Consider the following 14079-nt stretch of genomic DNA (forward strand, 5'->3'; position numbering starts at 1 on the left):
CTGGGAGTGCAGTGATTAGAGACACATTAAATTTGCCTTCTAATGCCATTTTTAGCTTTATAATTCTGTACTCTTTTTGGAATTTGAATTATTTGTCTATGCTATGTAACGCATTTGAGGAACTTCATATTGTCTGGTTTACTTTCCTGCCATTTCTGGTGTAGCCACGACACCTGAACTGCAAGACTATCATAGTTTCCACTTCACTCCAGTAAGTGAAGCATATGGACGGAGGTTATAGACATAAACAGTACCGGAGTTATAAAACTGTTAAGGTTTTGGGGTTTTTCGTCCTGTCAAGTAGACATTTTACAATTCTCAGCAATATGTTTTACCAATGCCTCAGGCATATACTTATCAGGGTCACCAGCATGGCTCCTCCATTTATATGAAGAAACACAAAAGGTTAGCATAATCTACAACTTATTTTCCAAAACACTCATGATAAGATAAAGTGAATTTATATCATATTTTTATATTGAGAGTATAGTACTTGAAGACATTAAGAATGACTAGGCAATGCATTATGAGGGTGCTGTGTAGCGTTATGACAGATTTGGGTGTAGGCTAAAAAGCACACAGTGGAAATCTCTCCTTTTGGTTAAATGTCATATGCATGTGATTATAGTGTGTAATGCAAGATTCTTGTGAATTATACATGTCCAGGCTCATTTACACAGTGTGATGCAGCAAGATGAGTTCACTCAGTGTGTAGTTACATTACCCATACACACGACATCTATACCAAGCATACAATGCTGCTTCCTTCCCATTGTCCGTGCACCAGCAACACAAACAATGGAAGTATTAAATTCACCTGACATCATTATGTGTAATATTGTTTTGTGGCACAACCCTTTCTTTATATCTTTATTTATTTATTTATTTTTTGTCTAAACAAAGAGCTTCCTCCTTTCTAGATATTGTCACGGATATTTCCATACTTTTAGAGCATTTAAAAGCAGAAATAAGCCCCCTCCCATTTATTTTTAACGGTTACCCAGTTAACTGTCCTCCCTTTACCTCCACAACTATGTCACACCACCTACTCTCCGTTACCTTGCCCCGCATACCTGCACCGAATTAACAGAACTGCACGACAGGCTTTGTGGTTGGCTCTGTCACGTTCCTAAGTTCCACAGTGGCGATTGATGAGCAGGAGCATGTGCACTAAGCAGAACCACAGGCCAGCTTCTTGTGCTCAATAACCACCACTTATCTTTGCCTTTAAAAGAAAAAGTTCCATAACTAATCATTAAACCCTTTTGGCCATGTAACCTTAATAGACTTGTGTGCATATTCCCTGATAATAATGTATAATGATAATGAAAGCAAGTAATCAGTATAAACCTTTCTCAAAGGGAAAACCTACTCCATTAATGTGTATATTTTTTTAAAAAGATGGCATTAAAGAATGCAATCACATCTTTTTGTTCCCATGAAATAATACTTCTCTGCATGTTTGAATACATATATATATTAGTGAAAGCTGCCATATTTCATGCCTCTACCTTTAATGCAGTTTAAGGTTAGACCCCCCTAGTGGATAAAAATATAGTTGTACTGCTGGGACACGACTCTGACATGAGCAGAAGAGGAACATGTGCATGCTGTTGCTTTATTATGTTTGCTAATTATATAGCAACACCCCCACCCAATGATTTACAAATAGCATGACTCCCAAATTACAACAGCAGTGTCAATGTAGGTTATTCTGTCCCACCCTGTCAAGAGAAATATAGTCTGAAAACAGAGAATAGAATGTTGATTATGGCACCAAATATTTTTTTTCATAACTAAAGCTTCAATATCTTAGCTGTAGTGTCACAGATTTTAATGAAGAAATAGTGAAAAAGAAGGTTAAAGCGATACTGACACCAGAAATTAAACTTTTTTTTGCATCGATCATAGTATTGGCTTTGTTTGCTACTTATAACTTTGCCATAAAGTATTTGCTCAAAGCTTAAACATTACCCATCTGTCTCCCCGTGCTCTTCTATGAGAGGGCTGCCATATTTGTGCAGCAGGAGTCTGTTAGCATTAGAAACTTTAAAGGGATCCTGTCATCGGAAAACATGTTTTTTTCAAAACGCATCAGTTAATAGTGCTGCTCCAGCAAGATTCTGCACTGAAATCCATTTCTCAAAAGAGCAAACAGATTTTTTTATATTCAGTTTTGAAATCTGACATGGGGCTAGACATATTGTCAATTTCCCCGCTGCCCCTTGTCATGTGACTTGTGCCTGCGCTTTAGGAGAGAAATGCTTTCTGGCATTCTGCTGTTCATCCTTCTCAATGTAACTGAATGTGTCTCAGTGGGACATGGGTTTTTACTATTGAGTGTTGTACTTAGATCTACCAGGCAGCTGTTATCTTGTGTTAGGGAGCTGTTATCTGGTTACCTTCCCATTGTTCTTTTTTTTGGCTGCCTGGGGGGAAAGGGAGGGGGTGATATCACTCCAACTTGCAGTACAGCAGCAAAGAGTGATTGAAGTTTATCAGAGCACAAGTCACATGAGTTGGGGCAGCTGGGAAAATGACAATATGTCTAGCCCCATATCAGATTTCAAAATTGAATATAAAAAAATCTGTTCTTTTTAGAAATGGATTTCAGTGCAGAAATCTGCTGGAGAAGCACTATTAATTGATTCATTTTGAAAAAAATGTTTTTTCCCATGACCGTATCCCTTTAACTGACAGGCTGAGATGAGACAGTCAGGTTGTAAGGTCTAGGAACTTCAACTAACAATTGCTTACAAAAATAAACCTCTCATCAAAAAATATCAACATGACCCATAGGTAACTTTTAATGTAAATTCATATTCTAAAAAGTAGTTTTTTAGTGTCAGTATCACTTTAAGTGAATGTTACAGGGAAATGTCCTATTTTCTTGCTGGCTTTTTATCTACTGTATATATAGTAAATACCTTTTTGTGGTGAATCCCATTGACCGCAACATGACAAGCATTCTTGCTTAAGAAAAGGTTGTTGTGCTAAAAACAATATTACCATGTCATAAAATATTATTCAAGATCGGTTACTAGATCTGGAAAGCAGATATTGTTTCTGTCGATACAGATGCCATCAGATAGTTTAGCAGATTTGGCTGCTTTTAAAGGGGAATTTGCAGGAAACGTCTGCAGCATCCAATCCCAAAACTCTGGGTACTGACAGGCAGCATGGGGTGGGTAGCAGTGGGGGAAAAAACGGTGGAATAAGCAGGATGCTACTGACTGAGAAATGATCAGTTGTTATTAAAGTTATTCTATCATGATTTTTATGGTGTAGTTTTTATTTCTAAATTACACTGTTTACACTGCAAATAATACACTCTACTATATAAAATTTCATTCCTGAACCAGCATAGTATTGGTGTAGGCAGTCATCTCTGGTCATTTTGCCTGGTCATGTGCTTTCAGAAAGAGCTAGCACTAGAATGGAATTGCTTTCTGGCAGGCTGCTATTTCTCCTACTCAATGTAACTGAATGTGTTGCAGTGGGACCTGGATTTTACTATTGAGTGTTGTTCTTAGATAGCTGTTATCTTGTGTTAGGGAGCTGTTATCTGGTTACCATTGTTCTGTTGTTTGGCTGCTCGGGGGAAAGGGAGGGGGTGTTAACTTGCAGTAAAGAGTGACTGAAGTTTATGAAAGTACAAGTCACATGACTGGGGGCAGCTGGGAAACTTGACAATATATATAGAAAGCTGGTATAGTTACCCTTTAGGATGTCTTCTTATAGGTATCTTGAACCCCTGCTTCCATCCAAAGCAAAATCCAGTAATGCAAACAAGTATGGGGAAAGAATACCAACAGGCGCAAAAACTGCTGTCATGTGACGGTGAATAAAGACACCTGTGCAGCAGTTTTTGCGCCTGTTTGTATTCTTTCCCCATATTTGTTTGCAAAACTTGACAATATGTCTAGCCCCATGTCAGATTTCAAAATTAAATAAAAAAAATCTGTTTGCTCTTTTGTAAAAAGGATTTCAGTGCAGAATTTTGCTGGAGCAGCACTATTAACTGATGTGTTTTTTTTTTTCCCATGACCGTATCCCTTTATGTTAAAATAAGTAACACAGAAATATGTTTCAGCAGAACCAGCAATTGTTTCCTAAATAACCCCATGCAAGTTCCACTTCCTTTTTTTTGCTGGTTTTCTCTCAGACTCTCTTATGGCCCAAATACATTATTTCTTGTGTTGTTTTTCATGCAAACAGAATGACGGGTAAAATGTTTTAGAGATTTTAAGTGTAACTAAACTACAGGCAGCACAAGTTTGGCTATTCTGTATCACTGATCTATCAATGACTTTCTCTTTCATATATGAATGTGTTGTATAAAGAATACTCATGTACAGGCCCGGACTGGCAATCTGTGGGTTCTGGCAAATGCCAGAGGGGCTGCTATAAGCTCCCATTGAAAGTCAGTATTTAGTGGGCTGGTGAGGGCTGTTTGGGCCTCTGAGTGGGCTGATTGGGCCTCTGTGTACCTGAAATGCCAGGGCCTATTTTAATTCTCAGTCCGGGCCTGCTCATGTACTGTGGAGATCAGTGGAAGTAGTCATTTCAGCGATTAGGCCCTAGAGCAACATTCCATTTCACTGTTGTTTATGGTGCGAAATAAAACCATTTTGCCCTATTTTCCCAGCATAAATGTAACCCTCGGTACAGTGAGGAATTTGTGCTCCAGCTGGAAAAGGAGTTGGTCCACGCAAGGCTTAAAGAAGCAGAATCCCACTGTGCAATGAAGGAGATGCAGGACAAGATCCTGGAAATTGAGAAGGTAAAAGACTGACAATGTGAGAGAAAGACGTGAAGTAAGGGCTTAGGGGGGAGGAGAGTGTAAGTCAGTAAGTCTCTAAAGGTTTTCTAAGTATCACAATGCACAGACAATGATTAGTCTGAGAATCTGACAGTTGCTCCTTGTTTGATTGGGCCACCAGTTATTTTTGCCCTAGGCTGGGCACAAGTGATTGGCTACTTGCTATAAAGGCTGTCTGAGCATGTCTGTATGTTTCCATGGGCATTATGAGTTCTGTTTGCTTAGCCTTTACTAGCCTTGATTCTTACTGGTGTATGTAATGTGTGTATATATATATATATATATATATATATATATAATTTCAATTAAAGCCTGCATACCACTTGTCACCTGTTAAATTATATAATATATAGGATTATAGAACTGTATAATTGCACCAAATGCAGATAATAAGAATGTTTCCATTCAAATAAAATACATTATGTTGTGTGTAGCTGTTGGTAAGTAAAAAGCTGAGTTGCTGTTCTAGCTTTGATTACTGTTTTGGTACAGAGGAACACCTCTCTGCCTGATGAGAACAACATTGTGAGGCTCCAGGAGGAATTGATCGCTGTGAAGTTGCGGGAGGCGGAAGCAGTAATGTCCCTTAAGGAGATGAAGCAGCAAATAAAGGATTTGGAGGAGCACTGGCAGGTAGGAAGATGACTGAATATGCTGGGGCTACATCTGCATCCTCTTATCCCAGTCAGGTACATCATGCTGTAGATAGATGTGTGTCAGAATACATGCAGGGTTGCAATGTCATTAGTCTTGAGGCTCCTTATAGATTGCTTTTTAGTATACAATTACTTTACTGCTATTCACTTTTGTACTTATGTTCTCATACACATGGCTTCTCCTGCAAACTGAACCATGAAGGAAAGATCGATATTGTGTATAAGCAATTCTAGTTTTGCTCAGATAAGGGAAAGCTCACTAACAAAGGCTTTTGTACAGGTATGGGACCTGTTATCCAGAATGCTCAGGACCTGGGGCTTTCTGGAAAATGGATCTTTCTGCAATTTGGGTCTTCATACCTCAAGTCTACTAGAAAATCATGAAAATATTGAATAAACCCAATGGACTGGTTCTGCTTACAATAAAGACTAATTATATCTTAGTTTGGATCATGTACAATGTACTGTTTTATTATTATTATAGAGAAAAAGGAAATATTTTTTAAAAATGTGGATTATTTGGATAATATGGAGTCTATGGGAGCCATTCCGTAATTCGGAGCGTTGTGCTTAACTGATCCCATACCTGTATAAGTTACAGACACAAGTACTTTTCTATTTTTCTTCCTTGTAGCGTCATTTAGCACGCACTGCTGGCCGGTGGAAAGATCCACCTAAGAAGAACACCGTGAATGAGCTGCAGGATGAGCTGATGAATGTCCGACTGAGAGAAGCAGAGAGGCATGCTGAACTACGGGAGATCAGGCAACGTATGATGGAGATGGAAACACAGGTACTGCAAAGGCGCATTATAATGGTTGTATATTTGGTATTTTATTTTGTACTGATCCGTTGCAGCTAGTAATGGGCGAATATGACCCACTATGCTTCGCTGAATATTTGCTGAAATGCATTGATGTCTATAGGCGATAATTTTTTTTGACACATTGGAGTCTATGGGCATCATTTTCGCGGCAAAACTTGCCGAAAGATTTCACTTATCACTACTTGCAGCATGTGTGTCCTCACCACATAAAGCCATTTTATCTGCTTCAAATGAAAGTTCTAGTCCAAAGGAGTGGCCTTTGGACTACATTACTCTTTACAATCACATAAGAGGTCATTAAATACATGTTTTATGATAACATCCACTATGAGTTTTTTTTTTTAAGTATTTTGTTGGATTGCACAAAACAACAAATCTTTGCGCTCGTGTGTACTGGCACATATGGAAATTAGTCACCCAAGATAAATCTCCTCTTCCACAGGTGACTAATCCTCTGCAAATGCGCACACACAATACACAAGGCTTTAGTTTCCAAGAGTAGCCCAAAGTTTTCTCGCAAGGCAACTTCGGGCTGCTTCTGGAATTCAAAGTGAGTGTATGTTTTCCTTCTAGAAACCTAAATTATTGCCTGTGGGAAAGCATTTGCAGGATGCACCATAGAAGATTTACTGTAGGTGACTATTCTGCACATGTGCTAGTAACCTAAGAGTTTTCTGTATACAGCTTCAGCAATGCTTGCAATACTGAATGTACACACACACACACACACAGCACAAGTGGGTGCACAGACCTTTTCTACAGACACAATGGGGGTTTGTTCATGAGCCCTAAGGGCTGCTCGGTCCTTTGCACCTCTGAGAGCTCTAGCACTTGTGCCCAGGGTAAATTGTAAATGAGAGGCCTTTGTGTTTTGTTTTTTCTTCAATGACTTATTTTAAGTAGTGAACACTAGAGGGCAATGTTTAAGCACAGACAGAATCACTAACTGCTGATAGAACCAACCAGATCAACTTCATTGTCCTTGTACTAAGATGCTTGTTGAAAACCCAATTTAGAGCTCTGGGTAGAGAACAAGTAGACAACTTTCCAATACTTGCTTTAGGGACCCAGTCTGTATTTTCCATGCACTATCCATTATCCCTTCATTAAAAATTCTTAATGGTTTTAAAGTTTATTTGGAAGGCCTGCAAACATTCGTTATAATCAGCTGACTTGCAACAGTCAGACATATGTTACTTTTCATATTAATAACTTTTAAACCACTGAAAATATAAAGTATTTAATGTGTATGTAATTTGTAATGTAATTTAATTTACATTGCATAGTCCCTCAGCGCCCTAAACCCTATTTTTACCTGTTTTAATGTGAAAAAACAAAACTGTGGATGATTGTGTGTGGTGCTTTTGGGCAGAGCCGTGCAAGGTGGCCAACCGGGTTGCCTAGGGCTTGTGGTCAGCTTGGCCCGTTTCTGCTTCCAGCAGCAAGTATGTGTCTTTTAATCATTTTATCTTTTTATTTCAGAATCAAATAAACAGCAACCAGCTCAGAAGAGCAGAACAAGAGGTCAGCAGCCTGCAGTCAAAGGTGCAGTACCTCACAGCCCAGAACAAAGGGCTACAAGCTCAACTGAGTGAAGCAAAGCGCAAACAGGCCGAGATTGAATGCAAGGTAACCTCTTACTCCGAGAGTTTTGGGTTCTGGTGCTGTTTCTGTGTAGTGGAGTAGATCTCAGTGGTACTGGCACTCAACAATGTCTGGGGGCGGTTTGAAAGTCATTTAGGTGAACATTTGTTTGCTGCCCTAGATATTATTGGAAATATTATGAGCTGGCAAGTACAATATCTTTATGTATATTATGAAGGGCAATGTCCTAATTCTTGATCTCAGAACGTTTGCTAAAACTGTTGTCTAAGTATGTTGTAGCAAGTTAATTTTGTGAGTTCAAAGTGGTTTTCTACAGCAGTTGATTCCTACTAGATCTACAAGTCAATCTAATAGGAATCTGTAGTTGTGTTTAAGTAGTAATGGCATCTACAGAGTCCTACGACATCTAACTAAAGGATAACCTACACATTCTGTAAATATTCTAGTTTTCCAATTGCCGTAAACTAGGCTTGTAGGCAGACGTATGCAAAATAAAGTGGTTAAGGAGAAAGAAGAAAAGGCCCATGGCCGTGAGCTCATTAAGAACCAGAGAACTGAAAGCAAAACTTAAAAGTGGAAGGAGACAAATGATTCACTGTGGAGAGCCAGTCGTACTGACTGTAAAAATACCTAATTTCATATCTGTGAGGGGGAAAGTTGCCATCATATGGAACAGAAGAATTGTGCTAAAATCAGACTTTAAAGCTCACAGAAATTTGGCAGATACTCTTGATGCTACTTCTACTTTTTTGAGGGGGCACAAGGGATCATGTCGGACTTTGCCTATATAGTGTTATGCACTACATTTGTTTTTCACTTAGATCTGTAATTGTATGTGTGTATATCTAATCCCTAACTGAACTGATTTAATTAAAGCCCTGTACATCTCTTTTTATAGGCACATATGTTAAACCTTCCAAAATATGGCACATTTACAAAAGTGTATAATTACCTAATAGAATGGGAAATACATACTCTCCTTATTCTTTTTATTTAAAAAAAATGTGCGCACTAAAACTGTCCTTAATCATAAATACTAAGATTATCCAAAACTTTCCTTAATTGGCAGACGTTTTAGGAAGCATTTTTCTTTTGAATCTGCCATAGAAAATTACATTTACAAGAATGGCATTTTCTCTATTGGCAAATGCCTGTTTCTGCCACCTATCATCCATGTTGTCCTACAGTTATATTGAACTGAAAATTGGCATGCGGTTCCATAGGTTTTCTTTAGAGTTCCTATATGGCGTCATTTGGCAAGGTGTTTATTAGAGGCTTTCAGAACATAGGACAGATCTGCTTCAGGGGAATACAATGATTTGGGAGTCTCATGGATGCATTTCTCATTCTGTTCTCTACAAAGTATCCCACCACACAGTCTGTTATTAATATCTTTAGAATAAAGACAAATTATCATCCAACACAGAATATTCTAGGGGGCATAGGCAAGTACATACCAGGGATGTAGATGTTTTTGTTTATTAATAAAATGCAAGGAGTTTTCTTTTCTGATGCCCCCCCCCCCCCATTCCTTTGCAGAACAAGGAGGAGGTGATGGCCGTTCGGCTTCGAGAAGCAGACAGTATTGCGGCTGTGGCTGAGCTTCAGCAACATATAGCAGAGCTCGAGATTCAGGTAACAAACACTGGACCTAAATGTAATTCATGAATGCCCTATAAAATTGCCATTGTTGCTTAGATCATGTCTAATAACCTCTCGTATAGTGAATTGGCCTGGAACTGCACTAGGACACTTGGACACTGTCCCAAACTCATAACCAGTTGCGGAGGATTTATAGTGGACAATGAAATACTTTCATATATTAGTAGAAATTCATGTATACGTTTTAGAACCCATTTATTGTGTATTTGCTCAGGATTCCTCTTCTTATTGCAGTCAATTTATTTAGCCTCGTATTTCCAGTAAATGAAACATGCAGCACTGCCGCCCATTCTTACCAGCAAACTATCATGTTTATTTTTGAAGCCCCTGTAAAATGTGAGATTTTACAAGTCTAACCCATTACAGGAAACTCTCTCACTTTCTCAGCTCTGAAAACAAATCTGTGACATTAGTGTTTAGGTTGAACTTAAATCACCTTAAAATCACATTAAAAACGGGTTACAGGTAACGTATGTAAAACTTATGTATGATACATGTAAAGCTGGCCATACATATTGAGATCCGCTTATTTGGCGAGGTGGGATCTCTCCCCGATATGCCTACATTGGCCTGGGGCGGTCGGATCGAGATTCGCATCAACGAACCAATGCAGTCCTCATTCCGATAGGATTTTTAAACCTGCCTGGTCTACATCTGGCCGACTTCCAGCCAGATCTGGATCGGGAAAGCCCGCCTGAGGGCCCCATACACTGCCCAAAAAGCTGCCTGCAACTTGTATATGCTCGTGTATGGTTACCTTTACTATTGGTTCTGTTCTGCTAGGAAGTTGTAGCTTATATTTAATTTGTGTGTAGATATGCTGAGATATGCTGTATATATAATGCAGATGTCCGTGAATATGGTTTGATGAGAGATGGAAAGGCTGATGTTTCTGGTGGAAGTGCTATACGGGGGCTGATATATATGGTGAATGTTGTGATGAAAGCCTTTGTATTTAGTTGATGGGAGAAGTAGAGACAATTGAATTTGGTTGGGGGGAAGATTGAATGATAAAAAACCTCCATTGGTGGGCCCCTTGGGTAGGGAGCCCAGGCCACAAAACATAGCGTTAATAGGTTGATTGACAGTGTTTTCCAAACCATCATTTGGACAGACAATGGAGTTCAGTATTTATCATGCCTTGATTGATTGTGGTACAGTAAACTGATGTAACATGCGTTAGTGCTGCAGTGCTAACTGCCAAGCTTGATCATGCATTGCCCATGCTATTTATTGATAGCACTTCTGTTTTATGTGTAAATGAAAGTAACTTTATGAAGACCATTGGCTACTCAGGTGCTCAGTCTTCATTACGCGGTGTTGCAATTCACTTGCTTCTCAGAGGAACTGCAGAAAATGGGCATCAGTGGGTTTGGTTTTGAGGAAGCACACACATCCCATGTTTATAACACAGTACAGATTGCATTATAAAGAAATTCAATGGGGAACCACTGGACATTGAGGGAAGTATTCCCAAATGCTATTTATGGGAGATTTATATTTCATCACAATGTTCTGTGGTCTATTTAGGCACAGTGTATTAAACTTGCGGTTTCTATGACTCTTCTCTGTATACAAAGACAGAACATTCTATGTTAATGCATCCTTAACATTGTGATAATATTTGTTGGTCCTATATACATTCAGCTTAATCACACACAGCTTCTATTTAGGGAAATCCATAGGTTACCATTCAGCAATATTTAATAAACCTCGGTTACTCGTGGGTATTCCCTCTCATTTAATGATATAGATGCCATTTTCAGACTGTGTAAAAACGATGTGGACAGTAATGCTATCCAATATCCGCCTGATAAATTGACTTAATAATCCAGTGTTAGCAGTGTTCCAATTCAGCCTTCACAATAACTTCAATTCTGAGAGGTAAATGCGAGAAAAGACATTTTATTCATCAAGTTGTTGTAAACACATATTGAATGAGAACACTTAGGTTAAATTGTAGGCCACACTGTTATCACACTAATATCCGTGCAGAGAACAGTCACTTCTAAATTGTCTGTCTCAATTGCAACTCCCACCTTACTACTGATATTACTGCTGGGTTTGTAAATCTGTGTGTTCAATTATTTGTGGGTTACAAACACCCCAGCAACAGAACATTTCTGTTGTCATGACAGAATCGTGAATTAAAACTTGTCGTATGGGATAAAAAGCCAGTAATCAGTCATTTTGGGTGCGTTGCTTCACTCAAATATGAAATAGAAAAATCAGAAGAATGCTTCATTTTCCCATGTTCTGTTTCGTCCCTATATGCCTGGAGTCTATGCATGAGTTTGAAATCTTTGCTTTTACTCTTTATTATAGTCGGTGGCAGGAAAGCGAGGAGAGGACAGAGCTGATTAAATTGGCAGCTAGTTTTGCACAGCAGTTGGGTCAGAGCTTCCACCCTTAGGGTAAAGGTACACACGACAACTTAAGGAAATTTAAGCACCACAAATTTGCTAAAGCAGCTGACCCCCAAAAGACTTTAAAAAATTGCTAATTTTGAAAATATCCTGTTGTCACCTAATAAGCGCCAACATGATCTCTAGCCAGGCAATTTATGATTATGAGAGTAGGCTGTTTGGCCCTGTGTTTTAAGGCTACTATTGTGCATTGTAAAGCAGCCACAGTAGTACCATGTGCCTTTAACATTAAAGTGACCGCTATGCAAGGCACTGCTGAAATTCATCAGACAGAGGTAAAGTTCTTTGCTACAACATTTTATGGCCATATAATCAAAGAGCAAATAGACTGTTCCTCTGTCTGATCAGCTCTTAATAAATGCACTCTTTAGGGGGGGGGGAAGTTTGCAGTTTGTATGGGTTTTTGGAGGATGAAAGACAAACATTTAATAAGGCGCAAAGAGGTCTCGGTGTGGTTTGAAGAGTATATAAAACTGTGTTTGGTGTTTGTTTGCACAAAGTTTCTCTACATGAGTCTTCCTCTCCTGCTTGCTCACAGCTCCTAAGCGTAGAAGTGAAAATGACACCTAGGTTGGCCTTAGTGCTCCCTGCAACTCAGGCCTTTAAATTATCAAACCACATCACTTCAGTTTCTCTATAAATAACTTGTCCCTGCTAAATCAGCCACATTAAATAACTGTGATCATTTGCTAGACTGCTTCTTTTGCTTGCATCTCTTCACTAGCCTAGAAGTATCTTGCACTGCCCATGTTTTACCAAAGAACCTTCATTACACCATTTACAGTGTGCTACATGCTATTAAACGAGACAAGATTGTGGCAGAACAAAGAATTGTGATATACAGAACTGTGCATTGTGCCCAAATAATACTTAATCTTCTATATGTTACATACAGAAATGCATAAGCCTGTGTGTAACCAGCTCTGTACACATTGGGAAATGCTACAACCCACTTGCAAAAAGTTAGTATGTTTACAGGGCTTTACTTATGAGACAAAAATAATACTTTTTTTAAAAAAGAATTAGGTGGAAAATCATGACTACTCTATTTAGTTAGCCCCCCTGAAAAAGAGACCATACGTTATATAGTCATGTACAGTTCTAAGTTCCCCAGTGAAAAGCTTTTTACTGCTAACCTTTGTTTTTCTCTATATCAGCAGCAAAAATACTGGGAATGAGTTTATACAGTAATAGTATATATACCTGCTGACTGGGGAAGCGATTTTGCTTGGCACAAGTCCTTTCTTGAAGGTAAAATCTGTTATACTATACCTAACAAGGAGCGAGGAGGAGTTTAAATAATATATATCAATTCCAATTCTTCTTTGGAGGGAGGAAATCCAGTCTTCTGGCATACTCTGTAATCAACGTGGTGTCATTAGTTTATAGCATGAATGTGTGCTCATTAATAAACATCCTGGTTTTGTTGCTGTCTATGGGGGAAACGTTCCATCCAGACAAACTACGTTGAAACTTCATGTTGCCCTGATCCACATAGATCAGACCCAATATTTCCCAAGCATACCTGTCAATCTTTGTCCAGTTTTCATCACAAGTCAGAGCACCTGAAAAGCTGGCAGTTATAAAATATATGTGTTAAATCAGCTAGACGTTCTATTGGCACTAAACAAGCTAAGCCTTTCTTAATCGCTGTCACTCTATCGAGGGGACACGTTATTCTTCTCATGGTTTACTTATCCCTAGTACAAAGCATACCTGGCGTTTGCAGCAGTTTGTACCATATTTGCATCCTGGTAGGATATTTGAAATGTATGGTTTTCATCTAAAATCAGTGCCCCTAAGTTAGTACGACGTTCTTCTTAAATACTAAGCTTTTCTCTTGTAAAGACCAAAACCTCAAACTCAGAAAGGTTTAGTTTCCATCTGCTGCTTTACAGGAAATACTATTTTTTTTTTCAGATCAGCCCTAGTGCTTTATTTCATTTTTTTTTTGTGTTACTCAAATGAGTCACCACAAAGTCAGCAAGAGGACACCTCACCACATTTATATGCCCTCTCAGATACAAATCATTTTCTGAAAATCTGGTCTCCATCTTTAGCGACCACAAACATATCTGAAAT

General features: G+C 38.7%; 1 protein-coding gene across 6 annotated transcripts in view; it reads left to right on the forward strand.

Annotated features, from left to right (window-relative positions):
• evi5.L (ecotropic viral integration site 5 L homeolog) overlaps window positions 1–14079 on the forward strand; it is a 106201-nt gene that overhangs the window by 66883 nt on the left and 25239 nt on the right. For all 6 annotated transcript variants that reach the window (XM_018258572.2, XM_041590537.1, XM_018258571.2 and 3 more), the window contains 5 exons: window positions 4649–4783; window positions 5315–5455; window positions 6113–6271; window positions 7787–7933; window positions 9449–9544. In XM_018258572.2, the coding sequence (XP_018114061.1) occupies window positions 4649–4783; window positions 5315–5455; window positions 6113–6271; window positions 7787–7933; window positions 9449–9544 (678 nt within the window). The remainder of the gene's footprint in view (window positions 1–4648; window positions 4784–5314; window positions 5456–6112; window positions 6272–7786; window positions 7934–9448; window positions 9545–14079) is intronic.

The sequence above is a fragment of the Xenopus laevis genome, chromosome 4L, assembly GCF_017654675.1.
Source record: "Xenopus laevis strain J_2021 chromosome 4L, Xenopus_laevis_v10.1, whole genome shotgun sequence".
Taxonomy (NCBI): domain Eukaryota; kingdom Metazoa; phylum Chordata; class Amphibia; order Anura; family Pipidae; genus Xenopus; species Xenopus laevis.